We start from the raw sequence: 19123 nt of genomic DNA on the forward strand, positions 1-19123 counted from the left end.
ATTTCTTGATGTATGTCCAAGCTTATGTTCATTGCTTCCATGACACTATCTAGTCATCTCATCTTCTGCTATCCCCTTTTCCTTTTTCCTTCAATCTTTCCCAACATCAGGGTCTTTTCCAATGAATCCTGTCTTCTCATTATGTGGCCAAAGTATTTAAACTTCAGCTTCAGTATTTCACCTTCCAGTGAAGAGCCAGAATTAATTTCTGATTTTATCTCCTTGCTATCCAAGGGAATCTTAAGTCTTCTCTAGCACCACAATTTGAAAGCATCGATTCTGCAGCATTCAGCTTTCCTTATAGTCCAACTCTCACAGCCATACAGTGCTACTGGAAAAACCATGTTGTTGTTCAATTGTTTCAGTCATGTCTGACTCTTCACGACCCTAATTTTGGGGTTTTCTTGGCAGAGATACTGAAGTTGTTTGCCATTTCTTTCTCCAGCTCATTTTATAGATGAGGAAACTGGGGCAAACAGGGTTAAATTACTTGCCCAGGCTCGTATCGCTAGTAAGTGTCTGAGGTCTCATTTGAACTCAGGTCTTTCTGACTCCAGGCCAGGAACTCTCTCCACTGTGCCACCTAGCTGCCACGGAAAAACTATAGCTTTGCCTATACAGATCCTTGTTGGCGAGGTGATGTCTCTGCTTTTTAATATGCTGTCCAAATTTGCTATAGCTTTTTCCAAGGAGCAAGTATCTTTTAATTTCATGGCTGCAGTAGCCTTCTACAGTGATCTTTGAGCCCAAGAATACAAAATCTGATACTGCTTCCATTTCTTCTCCCTCTATTTTCCAGGAAGTGATGGGACTAGTTACCAAGATTTTAGTTTTTGGATGTTAAGATTCAAGTCAGCTTTTACATTCTCCTTTTTCACTTTTATCAAGAGGCTTCTTAATTTTTCTAACTAGTTTTATATACATACATATGTGTATGTATATATGTACACATGTGTATGTACAATTACATTGTAAGCTTCTCAAATCATGTAATAGTTCCCATCCCACCCCCCCCACCAACATTATAAATTCAATTAAAAAACACTGTGAAATGGTAATCGTGTCTCTATTCAAAGTCTTTCAGTCAAAGGCTTGTCATGTGAAAGAAGGATCGGGAAAATCACTACTCCCTATGTTAAATATGCCTCATAACCAACCTAACCAACTGAGTATTCTTCACTAGGGATCGAAAATTGAGGGCAAGCTCAGTTGGTACAGGCTAGATTTAGCCAAGCTTCATTGTTCTGGTACACATTATGTGTGGGCTTTGGAACAGTATGAACCAAAACCCTGGACACAGATATCTATGAGCATCTGTTTGTACCCCAATGACAAGGGATGGAGACAGGCTCAAACACCACACATGCCACAGGTATACTGCACCCTCTCTTCACATCTTATTTTTTACTCACTCTCACCACTATATCCAGACCAGTTCAACCCAAAAGCTAAATCACCCCCTTCCTATTATCTGCCATCCCTAAAAAGTTAGTCTGCAGTTCCCAAACTATCAATTTCCACTAACTTTAGATGTTTTCTGCAATCGTAGGAACATCTAATGGGAGGGTGTTTCATGGTGCACTTGTTTTCCCTTTCACCTTTCCTTCTAGATTATAAGTTCTTTGAGGACAGGAACTATGTCTTATACAACTTTTTGTACTTCAGGGACTAGCATAGCAGTTTACTCAAGCTGTGTTAAATAAATACACGAAGTCCCTTTTTGTTGAAGACTAAGCACCCTTCCAGGGTTTGGATGAAGCATTAGGATTATTAGGATTTCTTATCAGTACTATGAATCTTTTCTTTTTAGCCTGAATTTGTTTTAAATTGTAACTGATTTTTCAAAGAAATATGGGTCTTAATTTCATAGGACAATTTGGGTTAATCATATGATGTTCTCCCACATGTCTTACTTTCATACGGTTCCTTGTTGGCAAAGATTGCCCAGAGCACTATGGCAAAGCTGTACACATCCGACTTGTCAGTGGGCTTTGCGTTGATATCGTTCAAGTGTTCTGGGGCCATGTACAATAGGGTGCCAGCATTTGCCTTAGCCACAGTACTCAGGCAGCCAGCGTTCACCTTAGCAGTGGTATTTATTTTCCTCTGCCTGTTGTTTTCCTCTTTAGTCAGTTTGCTCCAGGTCTTAAAGGAGGCAACACCAAGATCTGCTATCTGCAAAAGAAGGTAAAACCTGAGATCAGACTGCAGGATATATAAATGAGGTAACTTTGGAAAGTGATCACTCCCTCTTCAAGTTTTCTTATAATACTTTGGCCATCTCCTTCATTCCTACTACATTTTACATAATATTGGGCCTATATATGTACATGTTATATCCCCCACTAGACTGTAAGCTCCTTAAGAGCAGAGATTGGGTCATTTTTCATCTATGTATCTCCACTGCCTAGTATAATGCCCTGAACACAACAGGTGCTTAATAAGTGTTGTTGGATTGACTTAAAATGGGAGGTACTATGAAATCTTGCAGAAAACTTTGATTTTATCCAAGTCATTATAGACATACATGAATTTTTAGACAAATATGGCACATATGAGTTGTTGTTTAGTTGTTTTTCAGTCATGTCCAACTCTTCGTAACCCCATTTGGGGTTTTCTTGGCAAAGATACCGGAGTAGTTTGCCATTTCCTTCTCCATCTCATTTTACAGATGAGGAAACTGAGGCAAACAGGGTTAAATGACTTGCCCAGGGTCATACAGCTGGTAAATGTCTGAGATCACATTTGAACTCAGAAGACAAATTTTCCTAATACCAGGCCAGGTACTCTATCCACTTCACCACCTAGTTGCTATGGTGTATGGGAGCACTAGCACCTCAGGTGTGAGCGCTTGCTGAACCCTTTTCAGGGCTGTTCATCCACCTTCACCCAAGTCTAACCTATGGCTCCAAGAAGCTGTAGTATGTGTATCGTCCACCCCAGCCCACGTCCTGTGGTAAACCGTCTCATCAGAAGGGCTAAACCAGGTTGAACAGTCCTCAAACCTATTAGTGAATTAGGGAGATGTCTACCCCAAGTATGTGAAAATTTTTCCCAGAGGGATGAGAAACAATTTTTTCCAGTGGCCACAAAGGTGGCTGAAATGGGCATTGTGGAGCACTTAGAGCTTCTTTGGCATCAAAGATGAAAAAGTCATCCACTGCACTCTGGGCCATTGCCATTTATCTTGACTTTTGTCCTGCCACTGGACTTCAATGACTCAGGAAGAGAGAGTGAGGCTGACTTTGCATAGCTCTGTCTCACTTCAATCCAATTCATGTGCAAGTCAAGACATCACCCTGTGATGTCACTGGTCCTTCTCGAAAACAAAGGACAAACAACATAAATTTTAAAAGAAAAAAGGTAACATTTAGATAGCAAATTTAACTAGCAAAATTATAAAAAAAAAGTTCTGACTACTTTACCTAAATAAAAGTTGTCTACCAATAATAAATTATTAAGTTTTATGTCATAGATTTAGAGCTGGAAGGGATGTGAGAAGACATCTAGCTTAATCTTCTCATTTTAAATATAAAAAAATTGAGGCTCAAGGAGATTAACTGGCTTGCCTAATGTCATACAGGCAGTGAGTGGCAGAGCTGGGATTTGAACCAAGATCCTTTGGTTCCACACTTAGAATACTTCTATACCACACTGTTCCACTGATTTCTCAGGAATCTAGAAATTTCTCTGGAAATGTCCCTTAGAAATTTATTTTATCATTTTGGTCTTCTTTTATCTTAATTTCTATGAAAATTTCCAAAGCAGCTGTAAAAAAGCTAAAGGCAGTTTTTGATAGGATCAAAGAAAGGATTAAAAAAAACCCTATTAAAATTTCCTATTTTTTCCTTTTGTGTTATTCAAAAATTTCTAGGGGCAAGGAAAATTTTCCTTTTGAGCAGACCTCCTCTCTGAGTAGCCAGCAGATAGTGACCTGGGGATGTGTGCTTTATATTTCCCCCAAGTAATGTCCATTGGTCAGTTGGTGCAAGCTGTTCCACATACCCAGAAGTTTCATTCAGCAAGAGACACCCTGAGGAGAGGGCCATGACACTACTTGTGGAGTCACTGGCCGGAACCTAAGGGAAGGAAGGAGGCAGTAAAGAAAATACAGAGATCCGAAAGAAAACACAAAAAAGGGAAAATAGGAGAGAAAGACTAAAATGTACAAATGAGACCAAGTCAAAGGGAACAATTTTATCTCTGGTTGGGGGAATCCATATAATTCTAGTGTGAATAGAGTAAGACTACTAAATGTTGCTCTTAACCTGTAATCAATATAGAAAATAGTGAACATTTCATCCCCCAACTCCACAATGCTGATCTTTTTTTTTTTTTTTTAAACTATTACCAGCACCAGTAAAGGGCTGAGCTGGTTGTTACCTAATATCCTGTATACTAACATCGCTCTATGGCACACAGAAGACACATGCAGATCAGAGTGGACAGAATGCAGTAAGTACAGAGAGTGATCCCAGTACTCTGTGAGAGCCATCATCACCTTAACATGAAAGTCGTCATCCACAAGGATGTTTTCCGGCTTTAGGTCTTTGTGAATTACACCTTCTCTGTGTAAGTAGCACATTCCTTCAATGACCTCTAGAATGATTCTCCCTTTCACAGACAAGGGGATACTAGTCTAAAACAAAAATAACAAAGAATTCTAGTGAGTAAAGGAACAAAAAGACAAGATAGGGCAATAGTCTCATGAATCAGCTCTTTGGAGAGCAGAGCACTAAAAAGGATGCAATTTAATCACTGAGAATTATCCCTTTAGCAGCATCCTGAAAATTTGATTTCTTGCTTTTTGCTACATTCTTATAACCATGGTAATAATAAAACATTTCCACTTTCCTGTAAAAATTTCTCTAAAGTTCCGAAGGTGACACAAACAAGGCAATTTTGTTAATACCATATTAAAATTACTATATACTTTTTAAAAAACTACATGGTTTTGCATAAAACAAAGCATTTTGATGCTTCAACATGTTTTTGGTGGTTTTGCATACAATCTTCTCGTTCTTTATATACTGAAATTTTCACATTGATTGGTTGTTATAAAGGCCAAAAATTTTTAAAGTTTCTCTATGGAATTTCAGAGCACAGATGCTGTATCACATCAATGTAATGCTAGAAGTTAATGCTATATCTATATTGTTTCATGGAGACAGGACTGGAAAAAAGAAAGATTTAAACCTTTAAAATAATAATAAAAGTTAACATTAGTATAATACGTTTCATACAGTCTTATTTAAACCTCACAATAACATTGTGTGGCAGGCGCTACTGTTATCCCATTTTACAGCTGAGGACACTGAGACTCAAAGAGGCTATATCACCTTCTCATGGTTACCCATCTAATAAGTATCAGACTTGAATCCAGATCCTCCTGACTTGAAGTTCAGTGTTTTGTCCACTACACTATGCTGCCTGTTGAGAGAAAAAGGACATAGTGTGGAAGAGGTCCGATCTATAAAAAAAATATAGGTATGATTATAAAGGTATGCAACTCTTTCTTTGGCTAGGCAATGGGGTTAAGGGACTTGCCCGGGGTCACGCAGCTAGTAACCGTCAAGTGCCTGAGACTGGATTTGAACTCAAGTCTTCCTGACTCCAGGGCTGATGCTCTATCTACTGCTCCACCTAGCTGCCCCTATGCAACTCTTTAACAAACATGCCAGAAAATCTGAATTCCTTTTGGTACATTTTTATCACCATAGTAATAAAATATTTCTACTTTCCCTGAAAATTTTCGCTAAAGTTCATTCAAGTCATTGTTGTCCCTTTCAAAGCAGTTATTTTGGAAGGCTATGCACACACAGTATTCCAATGATGCTTGCAATTACTCCAAACGTTGTTGGAACTTCTGTTTTGCGATGAGAGCCTGTAGCATTATTCTTTTGCCTACCCTTGGGTGTAAACTGTGACTTGTTTTTTGAGGGAACAGCTGAAAGTCCTCCAGAGCTAACTTTAGTGAATGAGGTGAGCGATCCCTAGCTTTTTTGCTTGATACTTGTTTTTTGTCAAAGGTGTAACTATAAAGCAATAGGGCTGACTTTCTTATGTGACTTGTAAACTGGATCTGAAGGAATTCCAAAAGCAGAGTCCCAAAGCAGTGTAAGAAGGGGCAACATCAATGAAACAAAATTAATGTAGAACTGCCCTCCTCCCAAGATGATGATCAGTGTACCAAGTCATGGCAGTTTCCCCTCTGCGGCATCTCTTGGGTGCATCTGCCCCTCTGTCTTCTCACTGCCACTAACTGGGTGCAGACAATGATTTCCAGATACTACTGGAAACAAACAAGACATCCTACTTCCGCTTTCTTCTCCCTTCTCCTACTCCCACATCCTATTATATCCTTCACACAACTTTCAAAATAATAGAAAAGAGCTAGTCTTGTGACTCTTTAACCAAAAAAAAAAAAAAATCCTCAGTAGTTCCTTTTTTTTTGTATGGAATAAAGTTCTAGCTCCTTTGGCTGGTATTTAAAGTCCTCCACAATTTGGCATCAACCCATTCAGATTTCCCTCATACTGCTGCCCTTCACATATTATGTGCTAGAGCTCAACTGGACTACATTCTGTCCCCCAAAACACACATGCATTTCCACTATACCTCTGTTTACACTATTTCTTAGTCTTGAATTGTCTCTCCTTTACCTACCTCTTAAGTGAATTCCTACCTGTCATTTAACATCCAAATCAAAGGCCATCTCCTCTATGAAGCCATTCCCAATCACCTTCCCCATTCCCCTGTGGATCTCACTTTATCTTACATCTCTTCATTGTGTGTATCATGCATTGCTGAGTATTATAGTTACCAGGATATGTCTCATCCCCTTGCTAGAATATCAGTTCCTTGAGGGATTGGACCATGTCAGCTAAACTTTGGCACTCCTTCAGTACTTGAGATAGTACCATATACACAGCAAGTGTTTTTTAAATGTTGGTGGAATTGAAATGTTTGCTAAAAGTCAATCTAGTTTCTTTATGGGTACAATTCCTATACCATAAACTGAAAACCAATTTTCAGAGAATTAGATGTGATTTTCTCATTCAATTTTAAGGAATGTATAAATTAGGAAACTAAGAGACATAAACCATAAAAACTGCTTTAAAAACATAAACCAGAGAGGAGTGATAGTGGCTTGGATTTGTCAACTATCTTTTCTTACACTGATCTCATCCAGTTAGGTTGCCAGGAACAAGTAAGGTTATATATTTGGCATAAAAGAAGTGGTCCTTCATTTGGTTTATGGCATGACATTTGTCATGCTATTATATATTTTACCCAGTTCATCTACATCTCATCACCATAAGGTTAGCCAGCGGGTGATGAAATTTTTGGCCAGGGTATCCCATAAGACATTAAGGTGGGTTTATTTACTCTATTGATAGAGAGAAAACCCACACCAAGAAAATCATGTTTCAAAGAATCAGATTATAGGTTTACATTATTAATAACCTAATAAGTATTTACTGAGTCCTTATTTTGTATAAGGCCTTGCACTAGGTAGTGAGGCAGTGTCTGCCCTTAAGGACTTCATAGTTTGGTTAGGCAGGTAGGCATACGCCCACAAAAAAATAACAGACAACACAATTTAGTACCAAATTTCTACGCCAACCAGTATGCAAAAAGACATCAAAATAACCATAATGGAAAATCAGCTGCAAAAGCTCAACCACAATGTCTACAAAAGTTTGTGTGTAAGAAGCTCTTTACTTACTGTCTTCAGCACCTTCATTAGATTCCCCTTTTCCATATACTCCATTACAAGAGAATAATTCCCATCTTCTAAAATAAAGCCTAGGAACTTCACTACCCGATTATGCTTCAGCCTGTGCATGATCTTCCCTTCTTCAAGGAGAGCGGCATTATACCTGTTGGAGGGGAATACGCCAATGAGAATAAGTGCTATAGTGTCCCAGAATAGCAACCCTGTCATCAACAGGAACTGGAAATTGTTCTAGACAAAGTGGCAGAGAAAACACTTTCCAAAAGCACTGTGTAAAAGATGATAGAAGAAAACCTACTTTCATTGTTACTCATTGGGTTAAACAATTCTTTTCCTGTGGCTCCTATGAATGAGATGAGAAATATGAAGGAGGAGAGAAGTCATCTATTAACTTATCTGGGGAACTATATCAAGTCCTAAGGTAAAACTTTACTACCTCATCATACATGCAACTCTTATGAGCCCTTTCTGTTAGACCAGGGATTCCTAATCTAGGATCTAGGAACCCCTCAGGCGTCTGTGCATAGATTTCAAGAGGTTCATGAACTTGGATAGGGAAAAAAATTACATCTTTATTTTCACTAGTCTCTAACTAAAATTGGGTATTTCTTCCTATTACTATTAAAAAACATTCCAAAAAAGGGCCCATCAGGCTTTTCTGGACTGCCAAAGGGGTCAGTGACACAAAAATGGTTGAGAATCCCTGCATGAGAAAGTCAAACTTCTTGTCAATGAATTCAAATGAAGGTAGTATTCCTCCAGAGGTTTTTTGTACTTTGAAAGTATTCTTGCGCCCTGAATATACTTTGCTGATTCTCACATTCAAGGCTGACCCTTGGCAGAATTGTGAAAAGTAGGTGGTTTTTCTTTAATAACCACCACTTCCTCTTCTCCCCTTTCCTTCCTCGTTTTACATGTCCTCTGCCCTCTGCTTCCACAGGCCTTGCCTATTAGACAGGGAATCTTCTTGGCAGTGAGATAATATTAAGATGTCATTCCTCATTTCTCCAAAAGTGGTCTGCATTTTTAAAAAGAGACTCACAGGAGAAGAAGTGTTTAACCCAAAGGAAAGAATCTTTAATGGTAAAGCGTAACCAGTAGCAGGGAGATACATTTGAAGAGAAAGATTTTCCAAGTGTCTTCAAATCATACTACATAGGAAATTGGCTGCTCTGGTTATAGGAAAAGCCAGCCCTACATATATATGTCTATCCTATGAATATTCTTCTACACGTTCACCTGCTGTCTTCCAACAAAGCTTCATGTGTGAATGAGATATGAGGCCAGAGAAGGATAGAGGCTAAGCATGAACTCACTTGGGAGACCCTATTGTGGCCCACTATGTCTTTTCTGAACCCCTATCAGAAATACAACTCCTATTTTAAAAATAAAAACAACTTCCTCTAGGCCTATATGATAACTAGCAGTGTAACATAATGGACAGAATGCTAGATGAGGAATCAGGAAAACCTAGGCATGAATTCCAACTCAGACACTTCTAGGCTTTATTCTTCTGGGATAAGTGATTTCTCTCCAAGCCTCAGTTTCCTCTTCTATAAAATGGGGATAATAATAGGACTTAACCTGACAGAGATATTGTGAAGATCAAATGAAATAAAATACTTTGAAACCTTTTAAGGGCCATTTAAATTTCAGCTATCATTTTTTTAGCCATTGTTCAACGACTTTCAGTTTACATAAAAGATAATTTTGCTGAGCCTCTAATTCACAAGCATTATGATAAATGTACAATTGATAGAAATATAGATACTAGCCAGTTAGACTTGATACAGTGGTCAGATTTAAAATTCTGTTCCTAATTAATAATTAACATTTATATAGAGCCTACTAGGTGTCAAGCACTGTGCTAAGCACTTTACAAATATAATTTCAATTGATCTTCATGACAATCCTGGAAGGTAGGTGCTCTCTGGTCAAAATCTAAAATGAATGAAGTAGTAATTCCAGAAAGCTCTCCTTCTGTCAGTACCTTGGGATGCTGTGGAACTATGAAGGGAAGACAGAATCAAGTATGACTATTTCTACGAGGAGATTTTCTCCCCACCTTTCACCATTGCTGGGACAGCTGGAAAAAGAGTAAGTTATTACAAATTCTAGGGAGGTAGGGGCATTTTGTGAATGTCAGATAGTAGCCTGAGCATTTGGTTGTGAAATGGCTATAAGCTTTGTAGAAGAATCAGCCAGACAACATAGAAGTTGCAAGCCTGAGCTTTAGTGGTCCATTTGGGGTGTAGCCTGATGAAAGAATGATCAAGAATAATTGGAGAGAGTTAAGAGAATAGATGGAGTGTGGAGGTTGAGGTGTGAAGGTACAGCCTCAGAGGCAAGGAATATATTGAGAATTGAGAGTAAAAGGTTTAATGGGGCAAAGAGATTGTATGCCTTTGGCTCCATGGCTTGCTATGGACCACTTTCTCTAATATGGTAACTGCTTTATGCACAGTAGGACTTGCGACCTAGTTGACAATATCTCTTAACCTCTCTGCCCTCATCTGTAAAATGAGGAGGTTAAATTAGATATCCTCTGAGGTCCCACTTAGCTCTTACTCTGTGATCCTATGATGTAGGTGGGCAGCTAGGTGGCGCAGTGGCTAGAGTTCCGGGTCTGGAGTCAGGAGGATCTGAGTTTAAATCTGGCCTCAGACACTTACTAGCTGTGTGACCCTGGACAAGTCACTTAACCCTGTTTGCCTCAGTTTCCTCATCTGTAAAATGAGTTGGAGAAGGAAATGGCAAACCACTCCAGTATCTTTGCCAAGAAAACCCCAAATGGGGTCACAAAGGATCAGACACTACTGAAATGACTGAACAACAACAACATGATGTAGGTAGTATAGTGAATAGAGTGCCAGACTTAGAGTCCAGAAGACAGGAGTTCAGATCCTGTCCCAGATACTAACCAGCTATGCGTCCCCACAGACCTAGTCTCCTAACTTTTCTCAGCCTCAGCGTCCTCATATATAAAACACCTACTTCACAGGGTTGTTGTGAGTGTCAAATGAGATAATATAGGTACTTTGCAAACCTTAGAATACTACATAAATGCTTACTGTTATTATCATATGATCCCCTATGCAGTATATACCCATATGGAGTAAGCAATGATGAGAGCTCAGCAATCAGCAAACAGCTGTTTGTTTCTTGGTTTCTGTTTCAGAAGGAGACTGCCTAATGCAGAAAGAACTATTGCCCAATCTATCACTTTATCCTTTTTATTAGCTTTTTAATAGTTTCCCTGAGTTTAGGGCTTTCAATAGATTTTTCCCCTCCTACAGACACAAAGATTACGTGGAAAGAGCAACCATGGTTAAAGGAAGAGATATATAAGCTCAATTCATTAGAGAGATTTTTGGAAACCCCTTTCCATGTACTTCACAGACCTTCCATGCTTCTTTGCATTATAAGGGAAATAAAGTTTACAGTTAAACTACAGATAATCTTGCAGTCTGTAACACAGGTTGAATGATCCACAGGAGCTATAGCTATGTCAAATTTCACATAAACATTTTTTAATAGTGTTTGAGAAGTGGAAGAACCTACTAGGATAAACTTGTCTATTCTTCCACTTAAAGCAAGGATTCAATCTAAGAGATCTGTGACAGATGGTTTCCTAGCCTGAACACCTCTTATGAGAACTTATTGCCTTGTGAGGCAGCTCAGTTGCTTTTTTTGGAAATTCCACTCTTTAGAAAGTTCCTATATTGAGAGGTGAAATCTTCCTTCCTTCTATCTATTGATCCATTTATCCCTAAGCCTCATTTCCCTATTCTTCATTCTCACTGGAACCTATAATCTCACCACTCTCAATCAACCCTACTCTAGCAGTATTCTCTTTCCTTCCAATGGTGACCCCTTAGTGAACCAGTTCAATTCTTTATTCCCCTATATTCTTGAAAACATTGCTCCCTTGTTCTATCACTCACTACTCATGTGTGACCAAATCCAAAACTCCTACCACCCATTTCCTCCTCTCCTATTCATGTGCTGCTGAACAAAGGTAGAGAAAGACCTGAAAATTGTGTAGCACTCTTACAAATTTATTTTATCTCATTTCAACTAGAGATCACTACAGCAAGGCAATCTTTTAACTCCTCCCTAATTGAATCCCCATCTCCATCTCCACTAAGTGTCCCACAGGCATATCAAATTCAGTATACCCCTACCAAAATTCACTGCCTTTCTACCTAACTCTACCCCTCTCCAAACTTCTCTATTTATGCTAAAGTCACCACTATAGTTCTAGTCACTCACATTTATAACTTTGAATATTCATTCTCAATCATTCCCTATATACAATTAGTTGCTAAATCTCGTCAATTCTTTCTCCACATCTTTAGCATCAGTGCCATCCATTCTCATGGTCACCTAATTTAAGGCCCTTATCACCTCTAGCCTGGACCACACAATAGCCTTTTAAGTGGATTACTGACTTCTGTTACCTCTCCAATGCATCCTAGACACAGCTCACAAAATAATCTTTCTAAAGCACAGGTCACATGTCATTCCCCTGCTCCAGAACATTCAATGTCTCCCTATTGCTTCTTCAACAAAATATAAACTCTCTAGCTTGGAATTGAAAACTCTTTATAATCTCATTCCAAATTCCTTCTTCAGGCTTAGTTAATGTTACTCCACTTTATGCCCTTTAAATTTCAAACTGGTCTATTTATAGTACTCCAAATTCAGCACCTCATCTTCCATCTCTATAGCTAAGTGGAGGCCATCCCTCATTTCTTGAATGCACCTGTCTCACCATTGACTCTTAGAATTCCTGGCCTCTTTCAAGACTCAGCTCATAGGATGCCACTTTCAGGAAGCCTTTCCTGATTTCCTCTAGTTCTTTCTTATCAAATAATCACAAATATAATTACCTATTTCCAAATTTTATCCCCCTGGTAGAAGGTAAGCTTCTTGAGAACAGGGCCAATTTTTACTTTTGTCTCTGTAGGTACTTAAAAAGTGCTTTTCTCTCTCTTCTCAAGCTTCCTACAGTGTTCCCTACCTCCATTCTCTTAGCTGAGGACTTTCCTTCATACCTCATCAAAAAATGAAGTCATTTACCTCATGCCAAAGCCAAAGAGGAGATGCTTACACACCTCTTTACTCCTCTCCAGAACTCAAAGGTTGTCTGTCCTTCTGGGATGGAAAATACTCTAATCACAGTTCCCTTCTCAGAAGCAGGGGCGAGTTTGGTATCACTTGCATCAAAAGCTAAGGCTGCTAGGGGACTGTCATGAGCTGGTATCATGTCATCGGCCCTCAAATTAATGGTGTCAAAGACTTGTACTTCCCCAATAGTTGCACTCCCAGGATAAGCCAAATAACAATTATCATTGTTTATTGACAGTGCACACAAAACCCGCAGGGTTAAGGGGAGTTTCCCTGATTGTATGCAGTACCTTCACATCATGAACGTTGTGTATATATAGATATTTTTTGAGGCATACTATTAAGCTCTGCCTATTCAATTTGACTGCCAATATGGTATTGGAATAGCTATAATTGCATATTTCAGTCCCCTTCCTGAAGTAGCAGACTTTTAGCTTTCGTGGAGTTTCTCATTTCCTCCGCCCCTTCTCACCTCACACCGTCCTGACATCATCTCCCACTATCTCTTCTTTACTCCAGTCTCTAATGAAGAAGCTGCCCTTCTCCTTATCAAGTCCCAACTATCACCCCCTCCCTTTAATTTTCAAGCACTCTCTAGGTGTTGGCTCCTTCCCTTCTGCCAACAAACACACCTATGTCTCTTTGGTCCTTAAAAATTAACAAAAAACCTACAAACACCCTCTCACTTGATTCGCCTGTCTCCTCTATATATTTTCCTATCCCTCCTCTCATTCTCAGCTAAACTCCTTGAAAATTTTATCTAGATTTGATCCTGCTGCTTCCTCTCCTGTTTCTCTTTCCTAAACTCTTTGCAATCCAGCTTCTGACCTCATTATCATTCAATTGAAACTCCAAGGTTGCCAGTGATTTCTTAATTGCCAGATCAAATGGTCTTTTGTAAACCCCCATCCTTTTGATCTCTCTCTACCATGTGACACTGTTGACCACCTTCTCACCCTAGCTACATTTTGTTTTTTGGGTTTTTGTGATATTGCTATGGTGTTTCTCTCCTACCTATTTAGATCCTTCTCAGTCTCCTTTCCTTCATCTACACCTCTCCTATTAACTATGGCTATCTCAGTCCTCTGTTCTGTATCCTCTCCCTCTCTCTCTCTCTCTCTTTCTCTGCCTCTTTCCTTCTCTATCCCTGTCCCTCACCCAGTCATTTGGTGATGTCTTCAGCTTCATAGGTTCAATTATCTCCTGTATGCAGATGACTACCAGATTTATATATCTATCTCTATATTCTTTAAGCCTCACTCAATATATCCAAAAGAGATCTAATTATTTCTTCTGTTTTCCCCAAATCTACCTATCTTCTGAACTTTCTTAATACTGCTATGTATACCACTGTCTTTCCTGTTCCCCAGGTTCATAACCTCGTTGTCATCCTCAAGTGGTCACTCTTGTTCACCCCATATATCCAGTTAGTTGCCAGATCCTGACATCTCTATCTCCATAACATCTCTTGAAATTGTTGTCTTCTCTTCACTTAGACTGCCAACCTTCAGCAGCTCAACAGCCTCCTAATTGGCCTCCATAGTTCAAGTCTCTTTCTGCTTTAATGTATTCTCCACATAACTGTCAAGGCGATATTCCTAAAGCATAGATCTGACCGTGTAACCCTTACCTCCTTTTGCAAGTCAAGACACTACCCTGTGATGTCTTTGGTTCTCTTCCAAAATGCAGGGTGAACAACAATAAAACCCAATGGCTTCCCGTTACTTCTGGGCTCAAATATCAGTCAGTTAGTTAAAAAGCATTTACTATGCACCTGCTTTGTGTCAGACAATTCATCTGGTTTTTAAAGCTCTGGCTTCTTCCCATATTTCTAGTTTTCTTAAACGTGAACCCATTCCTTGCACATTGCAGTCTGACCATATTGGTCTATGCGCTGTTCCTCATATGAAATGCTCCATCTCCTCATCTCTATGTCTTTGTCTGGCTGTGCCTCATGCCTGGAATGCTCTCCTTCTTCATCTCTGATTTTTAGAATCCCTGGCTTCCTTCAAGACTCTGTCTGACTAAGCACCATGTTCTTCAAGAGACCTTTCTCAAACTCAACAGCTGCTGGTGCCTTTCCTTCTAAGGTTACCTTGTGTTTACTTTGGATATATTATACACACACACATATACTTTGCATATATACACACATACATACACACATATATGCATACATATACATAAACACATACATACATACATACATACTTATACCCACATATGCACCTGTTATCTTCCTCATGTAAGCTTCTTGAAAGCAGGGATTGTTTTTCTTTGTATCCCCAGAACTTCATGCAATGCCTGGTATATATATAGTAGGTGTTTATTAAATTCTTATTGATTGACTGATGGATTGTTGGATTGGATGGAGAAATCCCCCTAAAGGCTAATAAAAATTCTCCATTTAAGGTGTACATGTTAAAGAGATATCAGTCCATCAAGACTAGATTGTCAGGGCCTGATATATATTCATTATCAATTCCTTTCATTTAGAATTGTTATGGGGGCAGCTAGGTGGCATAGTGGATAGAGCACCAGCCCTGAAGTCAGGAGGACCTGAGTTCAAATTCAGCCTCAGACCAAACACTTGACACTAGCTGTGTGACTCTGGGCAAGTCACTTAATCCCAATTGCCTTAAAAAAAAAAACAACCTAGATTTCTTACGGAAGAACTTTTGCTCAGAAGAGCTAGTCTTTTGAGATTGTGAAGCTGTTAAAGGAGAAACCCAAGAAGCAATGTGGTATAGCGAGAAAGAGTATTGGCTTGGATTCAAGAGATTTGGATTCCAGGTCTGGTTCTGTCACTTTCTAGTATGTGTGACCTTGGTAGAGTTATATAGCCTTAGGTTATTCATCAATAAAATGGGGGGAAAGTTATTATACACAAACTACCTAATTTACAGAGTTGTAAAGTTCAAATGTTTGCAAAAGGATTTTGAAAAATTTAAAACACTATAGGAATACTGGGTATACCTTACTGGGAAAAAAAAGTAAAAAGAAAAGGAAAAGAAGTATTTTCAAAGAAAATAGCTCTGTTGATACCAGCAATATTACTGGCAGCCATAGTGACTTTACACACAGGTGCCACAGGGGCAGCTAGATGGCACAGTAGATAGAGTACTGGGCTTGGAGTCAGGAAGACTCATCTTTCTGAGTTCAAATCTGGCCTCAGACATTTACTAGCTCTGTGTCCCTGGGCAAGTCACTTAACTCTGTTTGACTCAGTTTCTTCATCTATAAAATGAACTGGAGAAGGAAATGACAGACTACTCTGGCCAAGAAAAACCCCCAACTGGGGTCATGAAGAGTTGGACACAACTCAACAACAACACAGGTACATTACAGCATTGTACATATCTTTCACAGATAGCAAGACTGTAGGACTATATCCTGACTCTGGTTAGGGGCTCAGCCATTATGTTTGGTTTACAGTTCTACTCCTAACATCTGAGTAGATTCTGCAAGTCCACCATAGTGGGATGTGATAGGTGTAATAAAGCATATGAAGACAGCACATGGAAATATTAGAAAAATTCCTCCCATCCTCAGTCTTTTCTGAACAAGTCAGCTTACCATCTATACTACCAGGTTTCTTAATACAGCCATCCTACAAAGATGCTTGCCTAGGTACTGTCTATGAGAAACAGCGTGATATAAAAAAAAAAAAAAAGCGGCGTGTACTAAAGAGTCAAAAGACCTGGGCAGTCTAGTCTCACATCTTCTACTTCATAGCTATGTGACCTTGGGCTTGTAACAACTTCCCTGAGTCTCTAGTTCCTCAGCTATAAAATGGGAATGATCATCTCTGATTTCCTACTTCATAGAACTATTGTGAGGGTCAGCTAGGATAATATATGTAAAAACATTCTGAAATCTTCAAAGTGTTACACAGATGTAAAAATGTATTTATATGTACCTTGATAGTCATAGCAGCCACTGATTGATTTTTGTGGCTTTTTTCATGTAGGCCAGTTAGAGAAGGCCCTTCACCCAAAGAAGAATGGGGGATATACAGAGAGAGCTAGAGTAATTGTGGAATATTCATGATTGCATTTCTGTACTCTAAAGAATTCTGCCAACACCTGTTGACTGTTACATTAAAACGTAGCTGTGGTATCCTGACTCTAAATGTCTCATTCAGTTCTCTCTGCCCAGCACATAGTAAGCACTTAGTACAGTCTCAATCTCTCTCCCTACTCTCTTTCTCTCTCTCTCTTCATACTCCCTTTGTCTCTTTCTCTCTCTATTCTTTCTATCTCTCCCCCTTCTCTTTCTCTCTCTCTCTTGTTTCTCTGTCTCTCTCCTTCTCTCTGTTCCACTCCTTCCATTCTCTCTCTCCTCTTCCCACCCCAATATAAAACTGTACAGCCTCTAATAGCTGTGGGCCATCTAGTGGATGGGCTATCATCTAGATCAGGGGTGGGGAACCTGCCACATGTGGCCTCGAGGCCACAGGTTCCCCAGCCCTGAATTCTAGATAGATGAGACTTCCTGGGAGTGGTTAAATGTGTAGTTTCATTTTCAATGGCTAGACAAATATGGGAATCTAAGTGGATCAGAATATGTCTTGTATCCTAGTTGTATGAGTAAGTATATGCATGTTGCTTATTTATGTTTCAATAAACCCTAAAATTACATGAATGGAATGATACTTTATTCCTTAAAACCCTGATTTGACTAACACATTTTCTTTCTTTCCACTGAATCTCATCATGCCAACTTACTCAGTGCGCTTGGGTCCAGTGTATACGTTTTTCAGGATCACAAGGCCATGGCTTCTATGAAAACACAAGGATACCATCCCAAACCCTCCACTGTCTATCTGCTCCTTCTCTAACAGGTCATCAGTTTTCATCTCCATGTCATCCAAAGACATGTCTGCTTCTCTTTTAGACGTACAGTCTTTTGGAAAATGTAGTTCTTTGTCTAGCATAATGCTGGCCTGCAAAGAAAGCAGAGAGAACCATTATGCTTTTACCAGTCATATTTAATAAGCATTTTCAAAGGTGTATGCTTTGTGCTCCATACTGCCCATACTATTTTGAGCCCCAGAAGACTCCAGTTTCATTCTTTTTTTTTAAATTTAATTTATTTTCTTTGTGAATAGGATGGCCATAGGAAACTGTCCATCGAGCGCTTCAGGCTAAGGAAGATCAAATCCTGCTAGATGAGGAACTTAAAAGAGAGTTCCTACAAGGTTCTGATTTTGTTTGAGTCTCTCTTACATCTGTGAAGAGGAAGAAGTCAATGGGAGGTTTCCCAGAATAATCATAAGCTGACAGGAAGCTGGGGAGGTTATCTGGTCTACATAACAAGTAGTTTACAAGTTTGGACCTAGAGTGATCAAGTTTTATTCCCAGATCAAAAGATATTCATTGGATGGGCCCTACTTACTTAAAGAGCTCTATGAATGCTAGCTATTATTTTTCTTCCTTGCTCCTTATCAAGCTAGGTCTAGGAAACACAAACAAATATTTTCATGTAAAATATTCTGACTTTGTTCTTTGCAGAGAGATTCTTGTAAGAATGAACAAAAAGAAAGAAAAGATGAACACGTGCTTTTAGGCCCACTGCCACATTTTAGGTTATGCTCATGTGAGTTTATCCTTATTTTCATTGCAGATGATAAAAAAAAATAATAATGACAAAAAATAGCTGATATTCACATAGGATAGTATATTCACATATGCTATCTCATCTGTTCCTCACAACAAGCCAGTGAGGTGGATGGTATTATTATTCCCATTTTACAGATGAGAATATTGAAGCTCAGAAATATTAAGTGGTTTACCCAGCATCATACACCAATTCAGGCAGAATTTGAACAACCTGAGCCTGGCTATCAACCCAGATCTTTCTGACTGTGAGTGTAGTCTTCTGGTATCTAGGAAGAAACAATTAAAAATTAGACTTTAAGAATATTTCTAAAGAGAAGGAAGTGTCCCAATTCTTGTGGTAAGAAAATTCTTTCTTCTCTCCAACTTAAATGTTCCATTCTGTGGTTTAGGCTAATTTCCTCTTCATGTGTTTTGTTCTCAGTACAGGTGGTAAAAAATTGGTAACTATTTTTATAATAACCATCTTGTATTTAAGACCCAAATAATCAGTTCTAACAACTTTCAGAGATCTTTTTGTGTGTTTTTTTAGCACTTAGATTTACACTGTGGACCCTCTCCATGTTCTCCATATCTAAAAACAGACTGGGCTTCTAAATACTTTATAAATATTATCCATTTAGTACAATGGATGGCA

General features: G+C 39.0%; 1 protein-coding gene across 5 annotated transcripts in view; it reads right to left on the minus strand.

Annotated features, from left to right (window-relative positions):
• RIPK1 (receptor interacting serine/threonine kinase 1) overlaps positions 1-19123 on the minus strand; it is a 50596-nt gene that overhangs the window by 17077 nt on the left and 14396 nt on the right. For 3 of the 5 annotated variants that reach the window (XM_027841098.1, XM_027840935.1, XM_027841007.1), the window contains 4 exons: positions 17596-17813; positions 7730-7883; positions 4502-4639; positions 1914-2175 (listed from right to left, as the gene is read on the minus strand). In XM_027841098.1, coding sequence (XP_027696899.1) covers positions 1914-2175; positions 4502-4639; positions 7730-7883; positions 17596-17804 — 763 coding nt within the window. In that variant the 5' untranslated portion in view covers positions 17805-17813. Of the gene's footprint in view, positions 1-1913; positions 2176-4501; positions 4640-7729; positions 7884-17595; positions 17814-19123 lie in introns of those variants that run through there. The other 2 variants (XM_027841164.1, XM_027841241.1) reach the window with 2 other exon arrangements.

The sequence above is a fragment of the Vombatus ursinus genome, unplaced genomic scaffold (assembly GCF_900497805.2).
Source record: "Vombatus ursinus unplaced genomic scaffold, bare-nosed wombat genome assembly UNPS02000577.1, whole genome shotgun sequence".
Taxonomy (NCBI): Eukaryota; Metazoa; Chordata; class Mammalia; order Diprotodontia; family Vombatidae; genus Vombatus; species Vombatus ursinus.